The following is a 21,823-nucleotide window of genomic DNA, read 5'->3' on the forward strand; positions in this document are numbered from 1 at the left end:
GTTTGATGTGAGTGTGAGTAGTGCAGGATGGTGTGTGTTGTCTTTTTCTCGAGTACACTTTTTAAGAGCTTCACTTTAGGAACTTACAGAAATCAAGTTGATCCTTTTTCTTTATTAAAAATGTAATTGCCCTTCCTCTCTCTCCTCAACCCCCTCTCTCTGTAGTGAGTAACGTGGGGACTCATCGCAGGCAGATTACAGATCTGTTGGATCAGAGTATCCAGGTCTCGTCTCAGTGCTTCGTCCTCACGGCTGATAACCGCTTCCTTCTCCTCGCTGGCTTCTGGGACAAGAGCTTCCGCATCTACTCCACTGACACAGGTAACCACGGCAACCCCGCTGCAAGGAAACATGCAGGGGTCAAAGTTCTCAAATGAAGCTGTGTGATGACTCCACACCCACACACAAACGCACCCTCCCCAACAACCCCCCCCCCCCAGCTTGGACAAGTCCCTAATGCTCAGAAAGTGAGAGAGGAAGAGGTGGAGATTAGGTTTGGTGTTTCACTGAACATATGCACAGGTGACTGCAGGTCAGGCTAGACTCACACACACACACACACACACACGCACGCACGCACACTCGCGCACGCACACACTCACACACGTACGCTCACACACGCACGCACGCGCACACACACACACAAACAAACTTTGACATTTGAATAGCTCTGGAGTTCGAAATCAATCAACATACACACCTGCATGCGTTGGAATTCTTGTGCATGTGTAAGCATGCACCAAAACCAAATATTTAGAGTGTAGTGCAAATCAGGGAGCATTTAAACAAATCTGGAGTGTATAAGCAGGAGTGTGTGTGTGTGTGTGTGTGCGCGCGCGTGTGTGTGTGTGAAGAAATGTCTTAATGTTTGAATATAGATAACAGCAGATGACAGAAACACATTATTGAGCTATGAAGATGTATTACAATAGCCTGTAGTCCCACAATTGTTGACCTTTGAATAAAACCGGAAAAACATAGTTAATTTTACTCAAATAGTAAGTAGTAACTGTAATACTATTATAGTGAAAATAGTATTTATTCAATTTTGAACATTATCTTTATGTGCATGCGTATGTCTGTGTGTGTGTGTGACCTTTGTAGGTAAGCTGACGCAGATTGTGTTTGGCCACCGGGATGTGGTGACGTGTCTGGCGCGCTCTGAGTCGTACATCGGCGGAGACTGCTACATGCTGTCTGGATCCAGAGACGCCACCCTACTGCTCTGGCACTGGAGCGGCAAGCACTGCAGCATCGGCAATGGTACACCGAGTAAGCTTTGTGTGTGCGTGTGTGTGTGCGTGTGTGTGTGCGTGTGTGTGTGCGTGTGTGTGTGCGTGTGTGTGTGCGTGTGTGTGTGCGTGTGTGTGTGCGTGCGTGCGTGCGTGCGTGCGTGAGTGCGTGCGTGAGTGTGTGTGTGTGCGTGTGTGAGTGTGTGAGTGTGTGTGTGCGCGTGTGAGTGTGCGTGTGTGTGTGAGATCCTGAGACCAAGGAAATGCTTCATAACTTAATCAAAGCAACTGTCCATCTTGAATACATTTGTCAGACTGTGTGTGTACACGTGTGTAAAGGTGTGCGTGTGTGTGTGTGTGTGTGTGTGAATTGCTGTCTTTCGTTTGCGCTCCTTAAAGTAAAATAGAAAGTGTTCTGCATCTTCAGTAAGGATGTTAAAGTAATGAGGAGGTGACCCCACAGTGGCACGGCTGGACCTCCAGGATTTAAACACATAAGTACTTTGTGAGCTCAGTGATTTACAGGTTACTCTCCAAAGAGCTGTGCCGTTTCGTCTGACCACAGTGGACTGTCAGATTGGGTTTCACATCCAGTACTGTAATGCAGAAAGGGGGTGAACTGAAATAGAATGGGTCAAAGAACATGCAAGGTGTGTGTGTGTGTGTGTGTGTGTGTGTGTGTGAGAAAGAGAAGGAGAGAATGTTCAAAGTGTGTGTGAAAGAGAAAAAGAATGTTTAAGATGTGTGTGTGAAGAGAGAGAGGAGTGTAGACATGAAACTGACAGCAGAAGTCATAAATCCAGATCTGCAGGGGTCATCAGCATCTGTCTGAGAGAACAAGAAAGAACTCCCACTAACACTGAGAAATGACATAGCCTACTTCCTGCCACACACACACACACACACACACACACACACGCACGCATGCGCGCGCGCACACGTAATTTGGCCAACTTATTTTGCCTTCCAGATGGAGTGAAATTCAGGACTAATTGTGGTTTAGTTAATGAAGTGCTGTAGGGTGGGTGGAGGGGCTGTAGGGTGGGTGGAGGGGCTGTAGGGTGGGTGGGTGTTGGGGCTAACAGTGGAACCTCACAGCCCTCTGCACCATCTAACTTCACACTTCCACGTTATTTATTGTTCACACTGGACCATTCGCAGCAGTTACACTGAACGGGATCGGCAACGGAACAGTACGATAAAGAGAGGAAAAAAACATTCAAAAATCAAATATGCCACATGTTTAATGCTGCAGTCAGAATTTAACAGTATGGACTAGAGTTGCGTTCACGGAGTGTGCAGGTGGTTTGGCGGGTGTGCACTCTGCCCCTGCACACTCATGGCTTTGTTTATTTGGTGCTTTGCTTTTCTTTGCTCCCGAGCTGGAATTAGCCTTTGTGCCGGCTTAGCCAGCAGCTCAGACGTCCCACGGTCCCACTGGTAAAACTGACCTGAGATCAGTTGTAGGTAGGGGACTCTGCACAGAACCCCACCCCCACCGCTGAAAAGATTTCATAGACCACACTGCCATCTAGAGTGAAGTGAAGAAATAGCACTTTGAATACAAGTCAGATTTTAAGGGGATGGTTGATCTTTTGTGCTGTATTTTGTGTTTTTGCAAGTTGCCAACAGTTCCCAGTTGTTGGTCTTGCAAAGTGATACAGAAAGGTGGTAATTTCTAAATTTATATCGTCATAGCATACAGTATACATAATGTACAATATACAAACGTGTCAATTTCTAAATTTATATCGTCATAATAGTATACGCTTTCTTTTTCTCCCTCTTTCCTTCCTTGTGTGCAGGTAAAGGGTTCTGTGATTGTCCGTTCTGTCCACTGTGTGTGTAGTGAGATATATGGCGCATACTGTATGAAGGGATTACATTGTAGTCAGATGTCATCTTAACAGGAACCACATGGTGGGGAATGGCTGCTAGGTTAAGCTATGCACCACTGTACCAGATTTATTGATCTGTCCAGGGTCCAGACCAACAGCAGCCTGGGATCCCAACTGGTGTAGAGCATAACTCAAACCTGAGCCCTTTACAAACCTTAATGAAAACTATACATTTAAAATAAGACGTATATATTCTTACTGTTACACTCTTGCTCTCTCTCTCTCTCTCTCTCTCTCTTTCTCACTCGTTCGTGTGTGCATGTGCACACACATATGCTTGTGCTTGCCCAGTCTGAAAAATGTAATTATATACAGGATATGATGTAATATCCTGTGCCAAACCATTAGGGTTTCACACAGGGTCCTGACCACTCACATACTCTCCTAAGTGTCCTCTACCTCACTGGCTCTTCACGGATTTCGTCAGGGGAGCACCTCCCTTCATCCGGTTAAGCCCCCAGACATCAGACGATTTCAGGGTGGCATGTTAAACAAGAGAAGGAACGAGGGAGAGTCCACTGGTGGGCTCAGCAGGACCTCCTCCTGGTCTGCGCCCCGATCCGTCCCCTCTACCTTTAAGGTTTCCGCCGGGGTCCAGCCGACCCGCTGCACTGACTCACCTGCACAGGTGCAGACCTCACCTGAACTCTCCCGTCTGCCGTGCCCTGCCTGGACGTACAATCCTCTGCAGCTGCAGCCCAGCAGCTGTGTTGCAGACAACACCAGCGCTCACCTGCGAGGCACATTTAGAGCTGCTCGGTGAAGTGCTGGTTACACCACGTGGGCCTGTGCATGTCTGTTAAACATTGTCTCACTCACACTTTGATAACTCACCCCTTTTCTCTGTGTGTGCATAATAGGGAGAAAGAGTGTTATCACTCTTTCTGAATATTTTCACTCCTATCCAAACCACCACCACAGACTCTGTGTGTGTGTGTGTAACAGAAAGAGAGAGAAAGGGAGAATGTGATTTTTGTGTGTGTGTTTGAGTGTGTGTTTTCATGCATGTGCTTTCTATGAAAGAAATGAAATGAAGTAACTGTAATGTGCATGTTTTGACACTGACTCCCAGTGAACCGACTCTTCCGCACGTGTTCTGGTGGAGGCGGTAGAGGTCATGTTGAGAGCTTCTAGCAGAAACAGATACACTCTTATCTCTGACAGCTACTCTACAACAAGTAAAACTCACACCCCTCACAGGACTGTTCCTTCACAAACCAACATCTGGCTCTCTTTCGTGTCTGTGTGTGTGTCTGAGACAGAAAGAGACATTAAAAGAGATTAAAATATCTTGTTAGGAAGTTCAGCCAGTTGTTTTGTGGCATGCACACACACACACACACACACACACCGTGCTAAATAGCCACAAAGTTTATTTCTTCTTTTGTGTCCTAAATCTGTCCAGTCTAATTTTCCCATTAAAACTTCTGAAACGTGAACACGAGGGAGGCTTACTCACGTTGACACTGAGACGATGCTTCACTTTATCTTAATTTTACTGTCATTATACAAAGCCTATCTGCTGGTCTTTAGGTGCATTTAAGTAACACTAACAGGAAGGGAGGGCCAGGATCATAACAGTATGGAGGAGATTCCTGTGAGACTTGGTGGACAAACTGGTGAAGTGGTGTACGGAATCCTACACCACAGAAAAGGAGAGTAACGGATTCTTGCGATGGGCTGTGTGTTATCTGCTCTCTAGTAGTCAACAAAAAAACCTGCACTGTGCCGTGGTAGACCCCGATGTTCTGTAACTGTGTATCATTGTTTATTCAGCAGAATTTGTGACTCCTCGTGCAATTCTCACGGGCCATGACTGTGAAGTGACATGTGCAAGTGTGTGTGCAGAGCTCGGACTAGTCATCAGTGGCTGCAAAGGTAAGGGGTGTGCGCACACACACACACACACACACACACACACACAGACGCATACACACACACACACACACACACACACACACAGACACACACACACACACACACAGACACACACACACAGACACACACAGACACACACACACACAGACGCATACACACACACACACACACACACACACACACACACAGACAGACACACACACACACACACACACACACACACAGACGCATACACACACACACACACACACACACACACACACGCATACACACACAGACACACACACACACACACAGACGCATACACACACACACACACACACACACACACGCATACACACACACACACACACACGCATACACACACACACACACACACGCATACACACACACACACAGACACACACACACAGACGCATATACACACACACACACACACAGACGCATACACACACACACACACACACAGACGCATACACACACACACACACACACACACACAGACGCACACACACACAGACGCACACACACACACACACACACACGCACACACACAGACGCATATACACACACAGACACACACACACAGACGCATATACACACACACACACACACACAGACGCATACACACACACACACACACACACAGACGCATACACACACACACACACACACACACAGACGCATACACACACACACACGCATACACACACACACACAGACGCATATACACACACACACACACACACACACACACAGACGCGTATACACACACACACACACAGACGCATACACACACACACACACACACACACACACAGACGCATATACACACACACACACACACACACACAGACGCATACACACACACACACACAGACGCATACACACACACACACACACACACAGATGCATACACACACGCACACACACACACACACACACACAGACGCATACACACACACAGACGCATACACACACACACAGACGCATACACACAGACGCATACACACACACGCATACACACACACACACACACAGATGCATACACACACACACAGACGCATACACACACACACACAGACGCACACACACACACACAGACGCATACACACAGACGCATACACACAGACGCATACACACACACACACACACACACAGACGCATACACACACACACACACACACACACAGACGCACACACACAGACACACACACACACAGACGCATACACACACACACAGACGCATACACACACACACACACAGACGCATACACACACACACACACACAGATGCATACACACACACACACAGACGCATACACACACACGCACTCATTGACATATACTTACACAAACACATGCACCCACACACAGAGAGAATGTTGAGTTGTTACCTAAAGGCCAGACTGGAACTCTTATCCATACTGAACAGAGCTGAACATTTTACACCATTTCACTGTAAAAGAACACCAATGTTAAAATAGATCAGTTAATGTGTGTGTGTGTGTGTGTGTGTGTGTGTGTGTGTGTGTGTGTGTGTGTACTCTCAGAGGGGCCATGCCTCATCCACTCTATGAATGGGGACCTGTTGCGGACTCTGGAGGGCCCTGAGGATTGTGTGTGTCCACGGCTGCTGCTGGCTTCCACAGAGGGCCACTGCGTCATCTACTATGACAGGGGCCACTTCTGCACATACAGCGTCAACGGCAAACTGCTGGGACACATGGAGGTGGACGACAGCATCAGGGTATGAGACAACCACACACACACACACACACACAAACACGAGCCATAAAAAAACAAATTCATAATATCAGTATACAAAGTGCCCCCTGCAAAACACACACACACACACACACAGGCATGCAAAAAAGAGAACATATTCTAAGATGAATTCTAACATATTCATATTCTGAGAAAACAAAATGCACCAGGGTACGAGTCACACGCACATAGAAACAAACATTCCCAAAATAATAACATATCTGCATGGTGAAGCTTTCTGCCCAAATTTAATCCGTTTCCTCCACTACCTGTTCTGTCGTCAAAAACACAGAGGCCAGTCGCTTGGACTTGTGCCAAGTCTGTGTGTGTTTGTAAACAAGCAGGCGAGTTGGGGACCAGCCGTGCTGTAGTGCCTCCTGCAGATGGCTGCTGCCTACGTGTGCCTGCCTGCGTGTGCCTGCCTGCGTGTGCCTGCGTGGGCTTTTTCCGTGTCTGGCACAGTCTCTGGGCACGCTGCAATTTTCTGGAGTCCGTCTGCCCCCTCTCTCTCTCTCTCTCGGCGTCTCTCTCTCATGTATATAAATATATATCTCCCCCTCTACCTCTCTGTTCTTTCTGTCTGTCTCTGAGATAGTTGCTCTTTTGATCTCCAGTGTTACAACATGCCAGAGAAAGAGTGAGAGTGAGAGACTTTAAAAGTTCCCTAAGGGCGAGGTAGAGTGCGCGCGCGCGCGCGTGCGTGCGTGCGTGCGTGCGTGCGTGTGTGTGTGTGTGTGTGTGTGTGTGAGAGAATATCTAAGAGAAGTCATTCTGTGTGAGAGGCCACATTAGTCACCAGTGGGCCGTGCTCCAAGAAATCTACCAGCTCTTCTCTCTCTCGCTTTCCCTTTCCTGTAGGCCTGGGAAAATCCACAGAGTCCACACACACACACACACACACACACACACATCTACGCACACACACACACTCTCACACACACACACACACACACATCTACACACACACACACACACACACTCACATCTACGCACACACACACACACACACACACACACACACACACACACACACACACACACACACACAGAGTAAGCCACACCTGTTTTCCATTTAGAAAGGGCAGCAGTAGGGGTGGGGCGTGTTCACCGTGCCACTGGAGTCCTGATTAGCTTCCTCCATGCGTCCTGCTTCTATTTGTTTTGGGTTCAGACTAACTGGGGAATGCTTCCTGCTCTGAAGCGTCCGCTCCTTTAGAGCGCTGGGGATCTGTTCGCCTGAGCTCATTTGCATAATGACTACTGGCTTTCCCAGCTTTGATTCATCATTGTCAGCTTTAGCGTTTTCAGGTGGAGTTTAGCTCCAGATGTTCATGGGAGCACTGCAAAAAAGTGTTATAGTTTGTTTGTTTGTTGTTCTGACAGTTTAAATACGCTACAGCCATTGTACTTTGACTTTCATTGCATAGTGCTTCAAGTAGATTATGCAGGGAGCTACACCGAGCTGTATTCATTCACACACACACAATATGTTCAGGTGTAATTTTTTCTCATAGTAGAGTTTGGCACCTTGCTGCACTGTAGGGGAAGCTGACTTAGTCATTCTAGAAATGGAAAGCTGATCTAAGGTCTGTGTGTGTGTGTGTGTCCGTGCGTGTGCGTGCGTGCGTGTGCGTGTGTGTGTGTGTGTGCGTGTGTGTGTGCGTGCGTGTGCGCGCGTGCGTGTGCGTGTGCGTGTGCGCGTGTGTGTGCGCGCGTGCGAGAGAGGAAGAGAGGGAGTTTGTGTCACCAACAGTAACATTTTTAGCAGATATTTTCTGAGCTCTCCACACATACAGGATTGATTGCATTAAAGTGTCTGTAAATCCTGTGGTCAGACAGAGCTTAGCTCAAAACAGACAGATCAGGATGAAAGAGTCTGTATAGTGTCTGCTGTCACCAGGGGCAACGGCGCTGTTTAGTGTTAGAAACTCACCGTATGTCTGATATGCGAGTTGCGGCAGCCATGCTGGTGTTTTTGAAGGAGAGATGAGATTTATACACTCAGCAAAACCCCAACTGGGCCTGAGCCGACCCCTATACCCCACCCCCACCCCCACCCCCACCCCCACCCCCATCTCCAAGAGGTTTTTTTTTTCTGAACTGCTCCGTGGGGACTTTCACTCACTCTATTACTTGGCCTTTTTAGTTTAAAAGTTGACGAAAGAAAGAGACATCTTGAGTTATGACATACGATACCGTCAACCTTAAAAAAGGCTCGAAATTAAAGCCCTAACCGCTTCTGTGATTGACAGATTGTTGTTGGAATTAGCTCCTGTTTTTAATCTAAACAGATAGATACATACATAGAGTCATGGTGGTATGCATGAGCCCGTGCAGTGATTAATGGTAATTAGAAGTCTTTAGTGGAGTTCATTAACGCTGGGGAGCAGATGGAGCAGAAGGAGATGTGGGTGATGAAGCACTCTGTCACATGGCTAAGTTTAACCACCTCCATATATCTGACTGAAATGAAGTGCTTTGGGGCTTCCCACAATGTCATCCAGGCCCCAATTAAATACACATCACACAGAAATAAACAAATCAACAGATCATACACACACTCACATTCTTTCTGTAATGTGAAGCATCACGGCTGGTGATTTGGCAAACTAGTGTTTGTGTGATTATAACTTGCTGTTGTGGAGTGCAGTTTGGGGAGCATGCGCGCGTGTGTGTGTGTGTGTGTGTGTGTTAGATGATGAGTGGCTGAGTCAGCTCACCTCTATGACTTGGTCACAATGCCAGACCTAACCATTATTCTTTAATTGTCTATAAGAATTTTAGGTTTTGCATAGTTTGTATTTGGATAAGCAAAGGTTTAGAGTATTGAATAAATGTTTCTTTTTATACTTTTAATGAGCAAGAATTCTTCAGTTCTTAAGCAATTTCATAAACTTCACTTTGTATTGAATGTAATTAAACTAATTGTAAATATTTGCAGTTCTTATAATAATATTTATTGAAGAATTGTTGTTTAACAAACTCTAGCACTTATAGTTTTTCACTTATCATTGTTTAAGATAGACCTTATGTATTTTCTGGATCTGGAGCTTGGGTACATTCTCTCCAGAGATGCTCTATCGACTTGGCTGGGCCGCTTTAGGACCCATATGCTGTGGGTCGTGGTCTTGGAGAAATCTAAACCTTTGCCTCAGCCTGAAATCTTGGGCACTTTGGAAAAGGTTTTCATACAGGATGATTTACATTCTCATGCATCCATATTTCCCTCCATCCCGACTAGTCTCCCAGTGTGTGTCGCAGAAAAACATTCCCTCTGCACACTGCTGTTTGGGACTATAGGGATGGTAATAATGACGTGATGCTCAGTGCCTGGCTTCCTTCACACACACACTGCTGGGAACGGTGGCCAAATAGTTCAGTCTTCATTTCATCAGACCGGAAGATCTTGCTTCTCATGCTCTGGCAGTTGTTCAGGTGTCGTTTGGCAAACTCTGAGTTGGCTCTGAAGTGCTCTGAGGAATGCTGTCTTTCTGGAAGGTTCTCCCATCTCCATCAGAGAACTCTGGATCTCATTCATAGTGACCATGGGGTTCCTGGTTACCTGACTGACTGAGCCCTTTCATCTCCAATTACTAAGTCTGTCAAGCGGCCACGTTTAAGAAAGCTGCCGGTGGTTCCAAGCTGCTTCCGTTTGGGAATGTTGGGGATGGTGGAGGCTACGGTGCTCCTGGACACGTGTTCTTCCACTACTGCACTTGTTTTTTTTGTGTCATATCTGTGCGTCAACATAGGCCTGTCTTTGCGTTCGTTCTCACCATTAACGGTAAGGTTTCATGTAGACGTGCGTGTGCCTTGCCTAGTTATGTCCAAACAATTCGATTAAATACAGCTGGACTCCAGAGCAGTCGTAGACACACTCCAGGGAATTCAACTATGAGTGTCGTAACAAAGGGTCTGAAAACGTGTGTAAATGCAATATCTCAGTCTTTTATTCTTAATACATCTACAAAACGTTTTGCTTCGTCATAACATACTGCGTTTTGTGTGTTAATGGAAGAGAATAAAAATTAGTTGAATCCATTTGATTGCGTTTGAAACGTATCAAAATGTGGACAGTTTGACAGGCCCGAAAAACATTTAGACTGTAGTAGTATATATAGCATATAGTGAATACTGTCTAGTACTCTATAGTGCGCCATGTGTAGTGTGTGTAGAGAGCATTTGATATATATTATGGATTGCGCAGCAAATAAGCATGAGTGATGTGAGAGTTTCAGTGGGTTTGGTCTAGTGAATAAGAGGGCTCATGTACGTTTGCTGTAGTATTTTATCTTTGTTTCCTGGGGGACTCTTAAAAGTGTAGCACAGCACACTGATCGGAGGAAGAGCAGATGAGAGGGTAGGCCACCACTGACCTCCCCTGGAATCCACCACAGCCAAGAGAGTCCAGCTCAAAGCGTTCTGATTGGCTGGGCCAGGGGGTTCCCTCTTTGAGAGTACACACAGACACAATGGCAGCCCAGGTCTCAGCCTAGCACATCCATCACCCTCCACACTGCCCTTCCTCCTCAAGGCGAGAAGCACTTACTAATCATCATCATCATCATCATCATCAGCGCTGCAGCCTGCGTGCTGTATAGCAGGGATTTATGATCGGGCAACATCAAAGCCCACTGAATCTTCTGGGTTCCTCTTAAGATGTAGCAAGTTGTATGTCCAACACATGTGCAACATGGATTAGAGAGTATTGCTGCAGTGTGTGCGCAGGGCCTCGGGCCGTGCGTTCCTCACAGCATAGTCTGAGCAGCAGGCCCGTCTAGCTTTTCCCCCCACACGTGTTGGGGGATTTTGCTCACAAAGGCAGAGTGAAACAAGCCTATACTTCGCATGCCATATCTCCTCTTGCTGAACACATGGAACTTGTAGCTATAAGATATATAGATCAGTGTGTTTAAATTGTCACACATGACTACCCTTGTGATATGTTCTTTGTGGAGTATTGTACAGTACAGTGGAGATAGCTGCGATTGGCTGCCACACCCACTAAGGAGCATAGGCTGACAGGACAGTCTGCAGAGCCCATGTGATGCAAATGACTCGGCACGCAGTGGCCTGAGTGGATCCCAGCGTTTCGTAAGAACAGTGCCCTCTGCTGGTGCCGTGGAGCGCTGTGGCTTTCTGTGGCAATTGGTGTGTGGTTTGCTGTGAAATGGGTCACACAGTGGCCAGTGACTGCCATTTAAGCTTCCTGTGCGCTAATGTTCTGTATTAACGCTGTAATAAAGCGGGCCTAGTGATAGCAAGCCAGTAATGAGGACGAACAAATGTGTTATACTCAAGCAAACCGATGTTTCTCTTTCTGGATACCATATTTTTAAGGCACCAGAACCTCAGACCCTGTGTGCTACACCATTAGTTAGCTTGAAAACCAGCAGCAAACAGAGACTCATAGTGACTTCAGTACATCAGTACATCAGCAGGTTTAATGTCACTTTAGTACATGAACAGATTATCTATCTGAGTAGTACAGGTAGATGTACAACAATACTGATGGACACTGTATTTTATGGCACTACCAAAATGTACATTTTGCTGACACTTTATGACTGAATACAACGTGATCCATTGAGGGTTAAGGGTCTTGCTCAATGGCCCAATAGTGGCAACCTGGCAGTGGTGAACTGGCAACCTTCTGATTACTAGTCCAGTACCTTAACCACTGAGCTGCCAAGAAATAGAAATAAAATCAGCAATCTCAGAGTGAGGATTGGGCAGGCTCAACCCTGCTGAAGCCCTAACAGCACATACACACACACATAAACAAACAAACAAACACAAAAACAAAAAGAAAATGTATATATACACACTTAAATCCCACTGTGAAGCGTCTGAGGTTTACACGCAGCGTCCAGCTGTTCTCTTTCTCTGGTTAGATTAACGTAGCTGGCTAGCAGCTGGTTTTTGCTCACACACAGCAGTGCGATGGCAGCCAGCAGGATGAGACACAGCAGGGCCAGCCACACCACCGACACCCTGCACTGGCATCTTGGAGGGGGGAGGACAGCTCCCTGCCCTGAAAAGAAACGCAGTGTTAGGGGTTTTACTGGGGACATGGGCTTTCACCTTGTGTTTGATTTGATAGTTAGAAGCTAATCATAACCTAAAGAATAAATGATACGATACAGCACCGATGAGGATGGATGACTAAAATGTACACATTTAAGTAAATATACAAAAATGAGTGTGTTTACAGATTAATTAAGTTGGGAAGTGTTCAAATCCACTTTAACATGACCTGTCAAACATAATCTAAATCTCTAAGTGCCATTTGAAATGATGAATATTAAAATTCCGTGTTCACCCCTGTACTCACACCAGTACATAACCCTGTACTCACCCCAGTATCTATCCCTGTGTTCACCCCTGTACTCACCCCAGTACCTACCCCTGTGTTCACCCCTGTACTCACACCAGTACATAACCCTGTGTTCACCCCTGTACTCACGCCAGTACATAACCCTGTGTTCACCCCTGTACTCACCCCAGTACATAACCCTGTATTCACCCCTGTACTCACCCCAGTATCTATCCCTGTGTTCACCCCTGTACTCACCCCAGTACCTACCCCTGTTCACCCCTGTACTCACACCAGTACATAACCCTGTGTTCACCCCTGTACTCACCCCAGTACCTACCCCTGTGTTCACCCCTGTACTCACCCCAGTACATAGCCCTGTATTCACCCCTGTACTCACCCCAGTACATAGCCCTGTGTTCACCCCTGTACTCACCCCAGTACATACCCCTGTATTCACCCCTGTACTCACCCCAGTACATATCCCTGTGTTCACCCCTGTACTCACCCCAGTACCTACCCCTGTGTTCACCCCTGTACTCACCCCAGTACATACCCCTGTACTCACCCCAGTATCTATCCCTGTTCACCCCTGTACTCACACCAGTACATAACCCTGTATTCACCCCTGTACTCACCCCAGTACCTACCCCTGTGTTCACCCCTGTACTCACCCCAGTACATAGCCCTGTATTCACCCCTGTACTCACCCCAGTATCTATCCCTGTGTTCACCCCTGTATTCACCCCAGTACATACCCCTGTATTCACCCCTGTACTCACCCCAGTATCTATCCCTGTGTTCACCCCTGTACTCACGCCAGTACCTACCCGTGTTCACCCCTGTACTCACCCCAGTATCTATCCCTGTGTTCACCCCTGTACTCACGCCAGTACCTACCCCTGTGTTCACCCCTGTACTCACACCAGTACCTAACCCTGTATTCACCCCTGTACTCACCCCAGTACATACCCCTGTATTCACCCCTGTACTCACCCCAGTATCTATCCCTGTGTTCACCCCTGTACTGACCCCAGTATCTATCCCTGTGTTCACCCCTGTACTCACGCCAGTACCTACCCGTGTTCACCCCTGTACTCACGCCAGTACCTACCCGTGTTCACCCCTGTACTCACGCCAGTACATAACCCTGTACTCACGCCAATACCTATCCCTGTGTTCACCCCTGTACTCACACCAGTACATAACCCTGTATTCACCCCTGTACTCACGCCAATACCTATCCCTGTGTTCACCCCTGTACTCACGCCAGTACATACCCCTGTGTTCACCCCTGTACTCACGCCAGTACCTACCCCTGTGTTCACCCCTGTACTCACGCCAGTACATACCCCTGTGTTCACCCCTGTACTCACGCCAGTACATACCCCTGTGTTCACCCCTGTACTCAAGCCAGTACATACCCCTGTGTTCACCCCTGTACTCAAGCCAGTACATACCCCTGTGTTCACCCCTGTACTCACGCCAGTACATACCCTTGTGTTTACCCCTGTGTTCACCCCTGTACTCACACCAGTACATACCCCTGTACTCACACCAGTACATACCCCTGTACTCACACCAGTACATACCCCTGTGTTCACCCCTGTACTCAAGCCAGTACATAACCCTGTATTCACCCCTGTACTCACGCTAGTACCTATCCCTGTGTTCACCCCTGTACTGACCCCAGTATCTATCCCTGTGTTCACCCCTGTACTCACGCCAGTACCTACCCGTATTCACCCCTGTACTCACGCCAGTACCTACCCGTGTTCACCCCTGTACTCACGCCAGTACATAACCCTGTACTCACGCCAATACCTATCCCTGTGTTCACCCCTGTACTCACACCAGTACATAACCCTGTATTCACCCCTGTACTCACGCCAATACCTATCCCTGTGTTCACCCCTGTACTCACGCCAGTACATACCCCTGTGTTCACCCCTGTACTCACGCCAGTACCTATCCCTGTGTTCACCCCTGTACTCACGCCAGTACATACCCCTGTGTTCACCCCTGTACTCAAGCCAGTACATACCCCTGTGTTCACCCCTGTACTCAAGCCAGTACATACCCCTGTGTTCACCCCTGTACTCACGCCAGTACATACCCTTGTGTTTACCCCTGTGTTCACCCCTGTACTCACACCAGTACATACCCCTGTACTCACACCAGTACATACCCCTGTACTCACACCAGTACATACCCCTGTGTTCACCCCTGTACTCAAGCCAGTACATAACCCTGTATTCACCCCTGTACTCACGCTAGTACCTATCCCTGTGTTCACCCCTGTACTCAAGCCAATACATACCCCTGTGTTCACCCCTGTACTCACACCAGTACCTATCCCTGTGTTCACCCCTGTACTCACGCTAGTACCTATCCCTGTGTTCACCCCTGTACTCACGCCAGTACATACCGCTGTGTTCACCCCTGTACTCACACCAGTACATACCCCTGTGTTCACCCCTGTACTCACACCAGTACATACCCCTGTACTCACGCTAGTACATACCCCTGTGTTCACCCCTGTGCTCATGCCAGTACATAACCGTGTTTACCCCTGTACTCACGCTAGTACCTATCCGTGTGTTCACCCCTGTATTCACGCCCGTACCTATCCCTGTGTTCACCCCTGTACTCATGCCAGTACCTATCCCTGTGTTCACCCCTGTACTCACGCCAGTCCATACCCCTGTGTTCACCCCTGTACTCACGCCAGTACATACCGCTGTGTTCACCCCTGTACTCACCCCAGTACATACCCCTGTGTTCACCCCTGTACTCACGCCAGTACATACCCCTGTGTTCACCCCTGTACTCACCCCAGTACATACCCCTGTGTTCACCCCTGTACTCACACCAGTACATACCCCTGTACTCACACCAGTACATACCCCTGTGTTCACCCCTGTACTCACACCAGTACATACCCCTGTGTTCACCCCTGTACTCATGCCAGTACCTACCGCTGTGTTCACCCCTGTACTCACACCAGTACATACCCCTCTACTCACACCAGTACATACCCCTGTGTTCACCCCTGTACTCAAGCCAGTACATAACCCTGTATTCACCCCTGTACTCACGCTAGTACCTATCCCTGTGTTCACTCCTGTACTCACGCCAGTACATACCCCTGTGTTCACCCCTGTACTCACGCCAGTACATACCCCTGTGTTCACCCCTGTACTCACGTATTTACCGTATTGTAGATGTTCTGGGTCGCTGTCTGTCTGTGTGTAAGGAAGGTTGGCATATGGGCCTTCACCATAAAAACAGACATATGTGCCTTGATCTGAAAATCTTGATCTGAAAATCTCTTCCTGGTTTAGTTCCACAGGGAAGTAGTTCTGCATATTTTTTCCTGGCTCTTTTGAGCCTGACTCAGGACTACTGCATGAAACACGCGCTGCTGCTGCTGGGTGGAGTGTCTCTCTGGTGCTGGGTGGAGCGGTTCTGGTGCTGCTAGGTGGAGCGTCTCTCTGTTGCTGGGTGCAGCGGCTCTCTGGTGCTGCTAGGTGGAGCGTCTCTGGTGCTGCTGCTGGGTGAAGCAGCTCTTTCTGGTGCTGACGGGTGTAGCAGCTGGGTGTAGCTACAGAAGTGTGCTGCAGCTTTTTGCCCTGACTTAGAATCCCACCTCCTCCAGCTGGGCCCCTGTGCCCTCTATGTTCAGCCAGGAAGTGATGAATCTGGCCACAAGACTGTACAAATATGTAATATGTCAATATTTCAGGATTACATCTTTTATTTATATTACATATTATATTTGCAATACATGCCTGTCTAATTCATCAGTGGCTATACAGATAGGTGAACTACAAACATGGTACACACAGTTTTAATGCCGTAATATCTCTAACTGTGACTAGTGTTAATGTTAATAATCGACTGTGCTGTCAGAGCTTGACTGGTTCGTTCTCTGCATGGCTTGGCAGAATTCCCCTCATGGTTTTGAGGCCGCGCTGTTAGCGTGTCAGAGCTCCTCTCACTCTGCCGCTAGTGTTTCCATGTCCTAGTTAATTTTGTTCACACTAATGAACCTTTACCACAGTTTCTGGGTCAAAGCAAGCGCTAAACTCAAATCATGTCACACTTTCTCTCTCTGTGTGTGTGTCTGTGTGTGTGTGCGTGTGTGTATGTATGTGTGTCCGTGTGCGCGTGTGTATATATGCGTGTGCGTGTGTGTATATATGTGTGTGTGTATGTGCGTGTGTATGTGTGTGTGCGTGTGTATGTGTATGTGTGTATGTGTGTGTGTGCGTGTGTGTGTGTGTATGTGTGTGCGTATGTGTGTGTATATGTATGTGTGTGTGTGTGTGTATATGTGTGTGTATGTATGTGTGTGCGTGCGTGTGTGTATATGTGTGTGTATATATGTGTGCGTATGTGTGTGTATATATGTGTGTATGTATATGTGTGTGTGTGTGTCTATATGTGTGTGTATGTGTGTGTGTCTATATATGTGTGTGTGTGTATATATGTGTGTGTGTGTGTGTGTATGTATGTATATGTGTGTGTGTGTGTGTGTGTATGTATATGTGTGTGTATATGTGTGTGTGTGTGTGTATGTGTGTGTGTATGTATATATGTGTGCGTATGTGTATGTGTGTGCGTATGTGTATGTGTATATATATGTGTGTTTGTGTGTGTGTGTTCTATAGGCGATGCTGTTGAGTAAAGATGGGCAGTACCTGCTCTGTGGTGGAGATGGAGGAGTGCTGTCTGTCTGGCAAGTTCACGACCTCAAGCAGCTGTTCAGCTACCCGGGCTGTGACGCAGCTATCCGCTCCATGGCCATGTCCAATGACCAAAGGTAGGACACGCTCTTGAATGTCACCTGACCACAGACCTGCTGCTGCCCCCTGAACAGAACATCTCACACACACACACACACACACACACACACACACACACCACGGTGCAGTCGCAATGCAATGTATTAGTCTGGGCTGTTCTACCAATCAGTACCAGATAAGGCAGACACAGCTGTAGGCCACATAGCAGTGCTGAAGTGAAGCCCCACACCAGTGCTGACTTTCAGACGTGTGATGCAGGTGGCTTTACTGGCATGGAGGGAACGGTCATTCATAAAAGAGAGCGGCAGAATCCTGTCTATAATCGTATCCAAGGAAACAAAAGAAAAGAAAACGTGCAAAAAGATAATTCATGTACGTGCATACATATTGTACTGGTTGACGAAACACGTCGTCTTTCTCTGTCCTGTTTTTCTGCAGATGCATCATCACTGGTATGGCGTCTGGCAGTATAGTTCTTTTCTATAATGACTTTAACAGATGGCATCACGAATACCAGACCCGATACTAATACGGTGACCATGGCGACAGAACATGCAGAGGGGGGTGCTAACTAATACTGCCAGAGCACCACTGAATACTGAGCACTGAATGTATTCTGACTATTCAAATAAGCATAGCTATTTTTAAGAAAAAGGGCATTGCTATATTTTGTATATCTTATTACATTTCTTATCTTAGGAAGGGGTTATATACCTAGTGTTGGGCGGAGTGATTTAAAACAATCTATTTTTAGCTGTAAAGATCTATTTTCACCTCAGCCCTAATGACAATGATGGGTTTAAGAGGTTAATAGCTAGCAAATATATTTACACCTACTGTCCATATATAGAGTCCATATATTTGTGATTTCTGGGTGAGTGATTTTGTTTTCCCCTGATGCTGTGACTATTTTGAGGATGCTTCTGTAAGCCTGATCTTCAGTGTGTAAACTCCCTAAAGTCTATAACATGACACAACAATTAGTCATGGAAAAAAGCTACTGAGCAAAATTGTGTGTCCTCCAGCATAAATAGCTGCCTGTTTTCTCATTCACAGTATAGGAGCTCCAGTTTTAAATATGGGCTTGCTTGTACAAGACTGCGTTTTGACACGAGAGCGTTTGTTTTGAAGATTCCATTAAGACTCTTGTGTGTAACCTGTGTAAATGGTGATTATCTATTCACATCAAATGGGCCATCAACGTAAACATGTTTACCTCTGCGTGTCAACCAAAGGGCTGAAATTCGCATGAGAAAAATCAGTAATGTTGGTTTAGATTGTGTTGTGACCCACTATAAGGGGTCGACTTTGTTTTTGGGGACTAGCAGGGTGCAACATATTTGCAAGAAATATTTTATCATTTGTGTTTGTATTCTTCTTTTCTTGAGCTCCAAACCTATAAATGTACCAGCTGTCCAAGACTGTTCTGGGGTGTTTTTGTTTTTTTCAAATGTAGTCGCGTGTGTTCTGAGGCCCGAGCAGGAAGTGAAGTCATGTTTGACCATTCCCCAACAGAGGAGGCTCAGGTGCAAGCTCGCTGATTTCATGGTGTGGTGCAGACAGTCCTGAGGACATGTTCAGAGTGCACAAGGTCACCTTGGGGTGCCACACCTGGTTCAGATAATTACCCAGACTTCCATGCGCCGAATCAGGAGTGTGAGGGCAGGCCAGTGGATGCTCAGAACTGGGGACATCTCTCACCACACCTCCACCTGGGTATAAGTGTGCACTGTTTGATTAGAATAGACCTGTGCGGGTCTGAGATGTAGACTTACATAGGTGTAACAGGTCTGCTTGCACACACGTGGGCTTCCTCACATGTCCGCAACCTTGCTGCCCATCTGCAGGGGACAGCGGTAAAACAAAGTGAACCTTGTGAGATTGAGATGCGATCCACTGGGGGCAGAGTTACACCTGCTGTGGCAACAACAAGGATAGCTACTAATTCTGATTGGTTGGTTTTGTTTTTTTGTTTTTTCCCCTCTTAATTAGCTTTCCTATTCTTCTTTTTAAGTTTTGTTGTTTGACTCAAATGGCAATCAGAGTGGAATGTGTGTGACAAATTCTAATAATAAAATGGAGTTTTGTACCTGAAAGTGATTTCAATTCTGGTCATTTGTTCTTGTGAAAGAGGCAACGTGTAAGACAAATTAATAATATAGAAATGAAATGAAAAAAATCTCTCATCCCTCTTTACAGAAAGCTACTTTACAGAGTTGACCAAGCCCAGCTAACAGATTCTCCAAGTTACAGCCAACAAACTTTGAACAAGGTTTACTTCCAGTGATGTGTAATTCCATTATCCCAGTAATAATTCATTACACAATTCAGATAGCCACAGATTTGGCTTCTCTTTTGGTTTTTGTTGTTTTGTTTTCACAAATAGATTAAGAAGTATTGGAATGACTGAAAAAATGCATTATTTAATAAATTAGATGATGAAGTAGAAATTAAATACATCAAATTGACATTAAAAGTTGCATATATATATATATATATATAGTGAAGTAATTTATAATATTTTCACATGACGGCTTGATTAATTTATTATGATGATTCAAATCCAGTTATTTTTTGTGGATTTTTTTCGTTTTGACGGCTGGTCTGCAGTGGTTAATGTTGTCTTAATGAGGCGCTATAACTGCATAAAGTCGTTTCACATAAGAAAATCAGAAAATAGTCTGTCTTCCGCCACAAGATGGCAGCATTGTGACTGAAAGCAGGCCAAAGCATTTAACCAGAACAGCTAGGAAGTAAATACGGGTTAGATACGAAGCAGCCCATGGACTTGGCATGTAACTCACTCACACACCCGTAGCTGTCTTTGTTATAACAGGAATAACTATTTCAGATTGTAAAAGACATGGCAAAAATACAATGAACAATTATTTTTAATGTTTCTAAGGAAACAAGTGAAATGAACTATTCCAGAAAATTCCACATTATGAAGTATCAAGCAACCTTTCCTTTTGTCAGTAAATGCATTCTATTCTATTCTTTATGTTAAGTTTACTTTAAAAAAAACCCTTTTGTTCCGTACGCTACGCATTTTTAAAACCCATTTTGCAACTTTATTCTTCTTTGGTGCGTGATTTGCACCAAATGATCAGTAGGTAATTGGTGCCCTCTTCTGAGTGCTAGAGGAACGAGCAGGTAACGGGGTTGCCGTAAGTCTGAGAACAAACTAGACCCGCACTGCATAATGTGAAGACTGCAGTTTAAAAAACGCCTACCGATCGCAGCCTGATCCTTACACATGTACTACACTGGCCTTGCAATGCCACTATTGTCCACCAGATGTCACTCACAGCAGATCACTTTTCACTAAAATTTAAACCATATTTATTCTTTGCATTCAACTTTTAAGATTAATTACTTATTAAATTCTATATATATATATATATATATATATATATATATATATATATATATATATATATTAGTGCCAAGTGCCAACTATGACTCAAAGTGCTGATGCTTCAGTTTAAATTTAGGTGACATTAATCACTTATTTTGCTTATTTGTTTTTGGTTGACCCTCCACACAGGGACAGCAGCATATCTAATTATACCCCAACCAACGGTTGATCATTTGAAGTTAAAAATTAGGAAAAAAACAACAGTTGCATCCATAATATATGAACAATGCAGGCATAAAGAGTCCTAATTAAATATCCACCTGTGGATGTTTTTTGCCACATCCCTTACAATACGTCAATAACCAGAAACTATTCAACCGTATGTTGGTGTCAGGCATACCAATATCGTGGCCTGGCAACCTGCGGTGTCTATCCCTCTCAGATAGTTTGCTCATAATGTTATGAGTTGATTCTGTAATGTTTTGTGTTCATTCTGAAAGAAAATGGTTTCCCCATCTTCATGGTTGCCATCATTGCCTCACAGATATCGTTTGATATGCACAGAA

The 21,823-nt window shown here is 45.9% G+C and overlaps 1 protein-coding gene and 1 long non-coding RNA gene across 6 annotated transcripts in view; one reads left to right on the top strand and one right to left on the bottom strand.

The window, feature by feature from the left end:
• lrba (LPS-responsive vesicle trafficking, beach and anchor containing) overlaps positions 1-19,995 on the top strand; it is a 194,282-nt gene extending 174,287 nt beyond the window's left edge. Inside the window, exons 51-56 of one of the 4 annotated variants that reach the window (XM_035530261.2) lie at positions 166-321; positions 1,105-1,272; positions 4,907-5,008; positions 6,562-6,758; positions 17,765-17,916; positions 18,338-19,995. In XM_035530261.2, the coding sequence (XP_035386154.2) occupies positions 166-321; positions 1,105-1,272; positions 4,907-5,008; positions 6,562-6,758; positions 17,765-17,916; positions 18,338-18,428 (866 nt within the window). In that variant the 3' untranslated portion in view covers positions 18,429-19,995. The remainder of the gene's footprint in view (positions 1-165; positions 322-1,104; positions 1,273-4,906; positions 5,009-6,561; positions 6,759-17,764; positions 17,917-18,337) is intronic. The other 3 variants (XM_035530262.2, XM_035530264.2, XM_035530263.2) reach the window with 3 other exon arrangements.
• On the bottom strand, positions 11,764-17,935 carry LOC145657911 (uncharacterized). 2 transcript variants are annotated; one of them, XR_014123861.1, is made up of 3 exons: positions 17,795-17,935; positions 16,306-16,804; positions 11,764-12,809 (listed from the first exon to the last, which is right to left on the bottom strand). It is a non-coding gene; the product is annotated as an uncharacterized LOC145657911 (long non-coding RNA). The 2 variants fall into 2 exon arrangements; XR_014123862.1 differs by having other exon boundaries at positions 16,298-16,804.
• Positions 19,996-21,823: the final 1,828 nt, after the last annotated feature.

This window comes from Electrophorus electricus, chromosome 5 (assembly GCF_041902795.1).
Source record: "Electrophorus electricus isolate QZ-2024a chromosome 5, ASM4190279v1, whole genome shotgun sequence".
NCBI classification, from domain to species: domain Eukaryota; kingdom Metazoa; phylum Chordata; class Actinopteri; order Gymnotiformes; family Gymnotidae; genus Electrophorus; species Electrophorus electricus.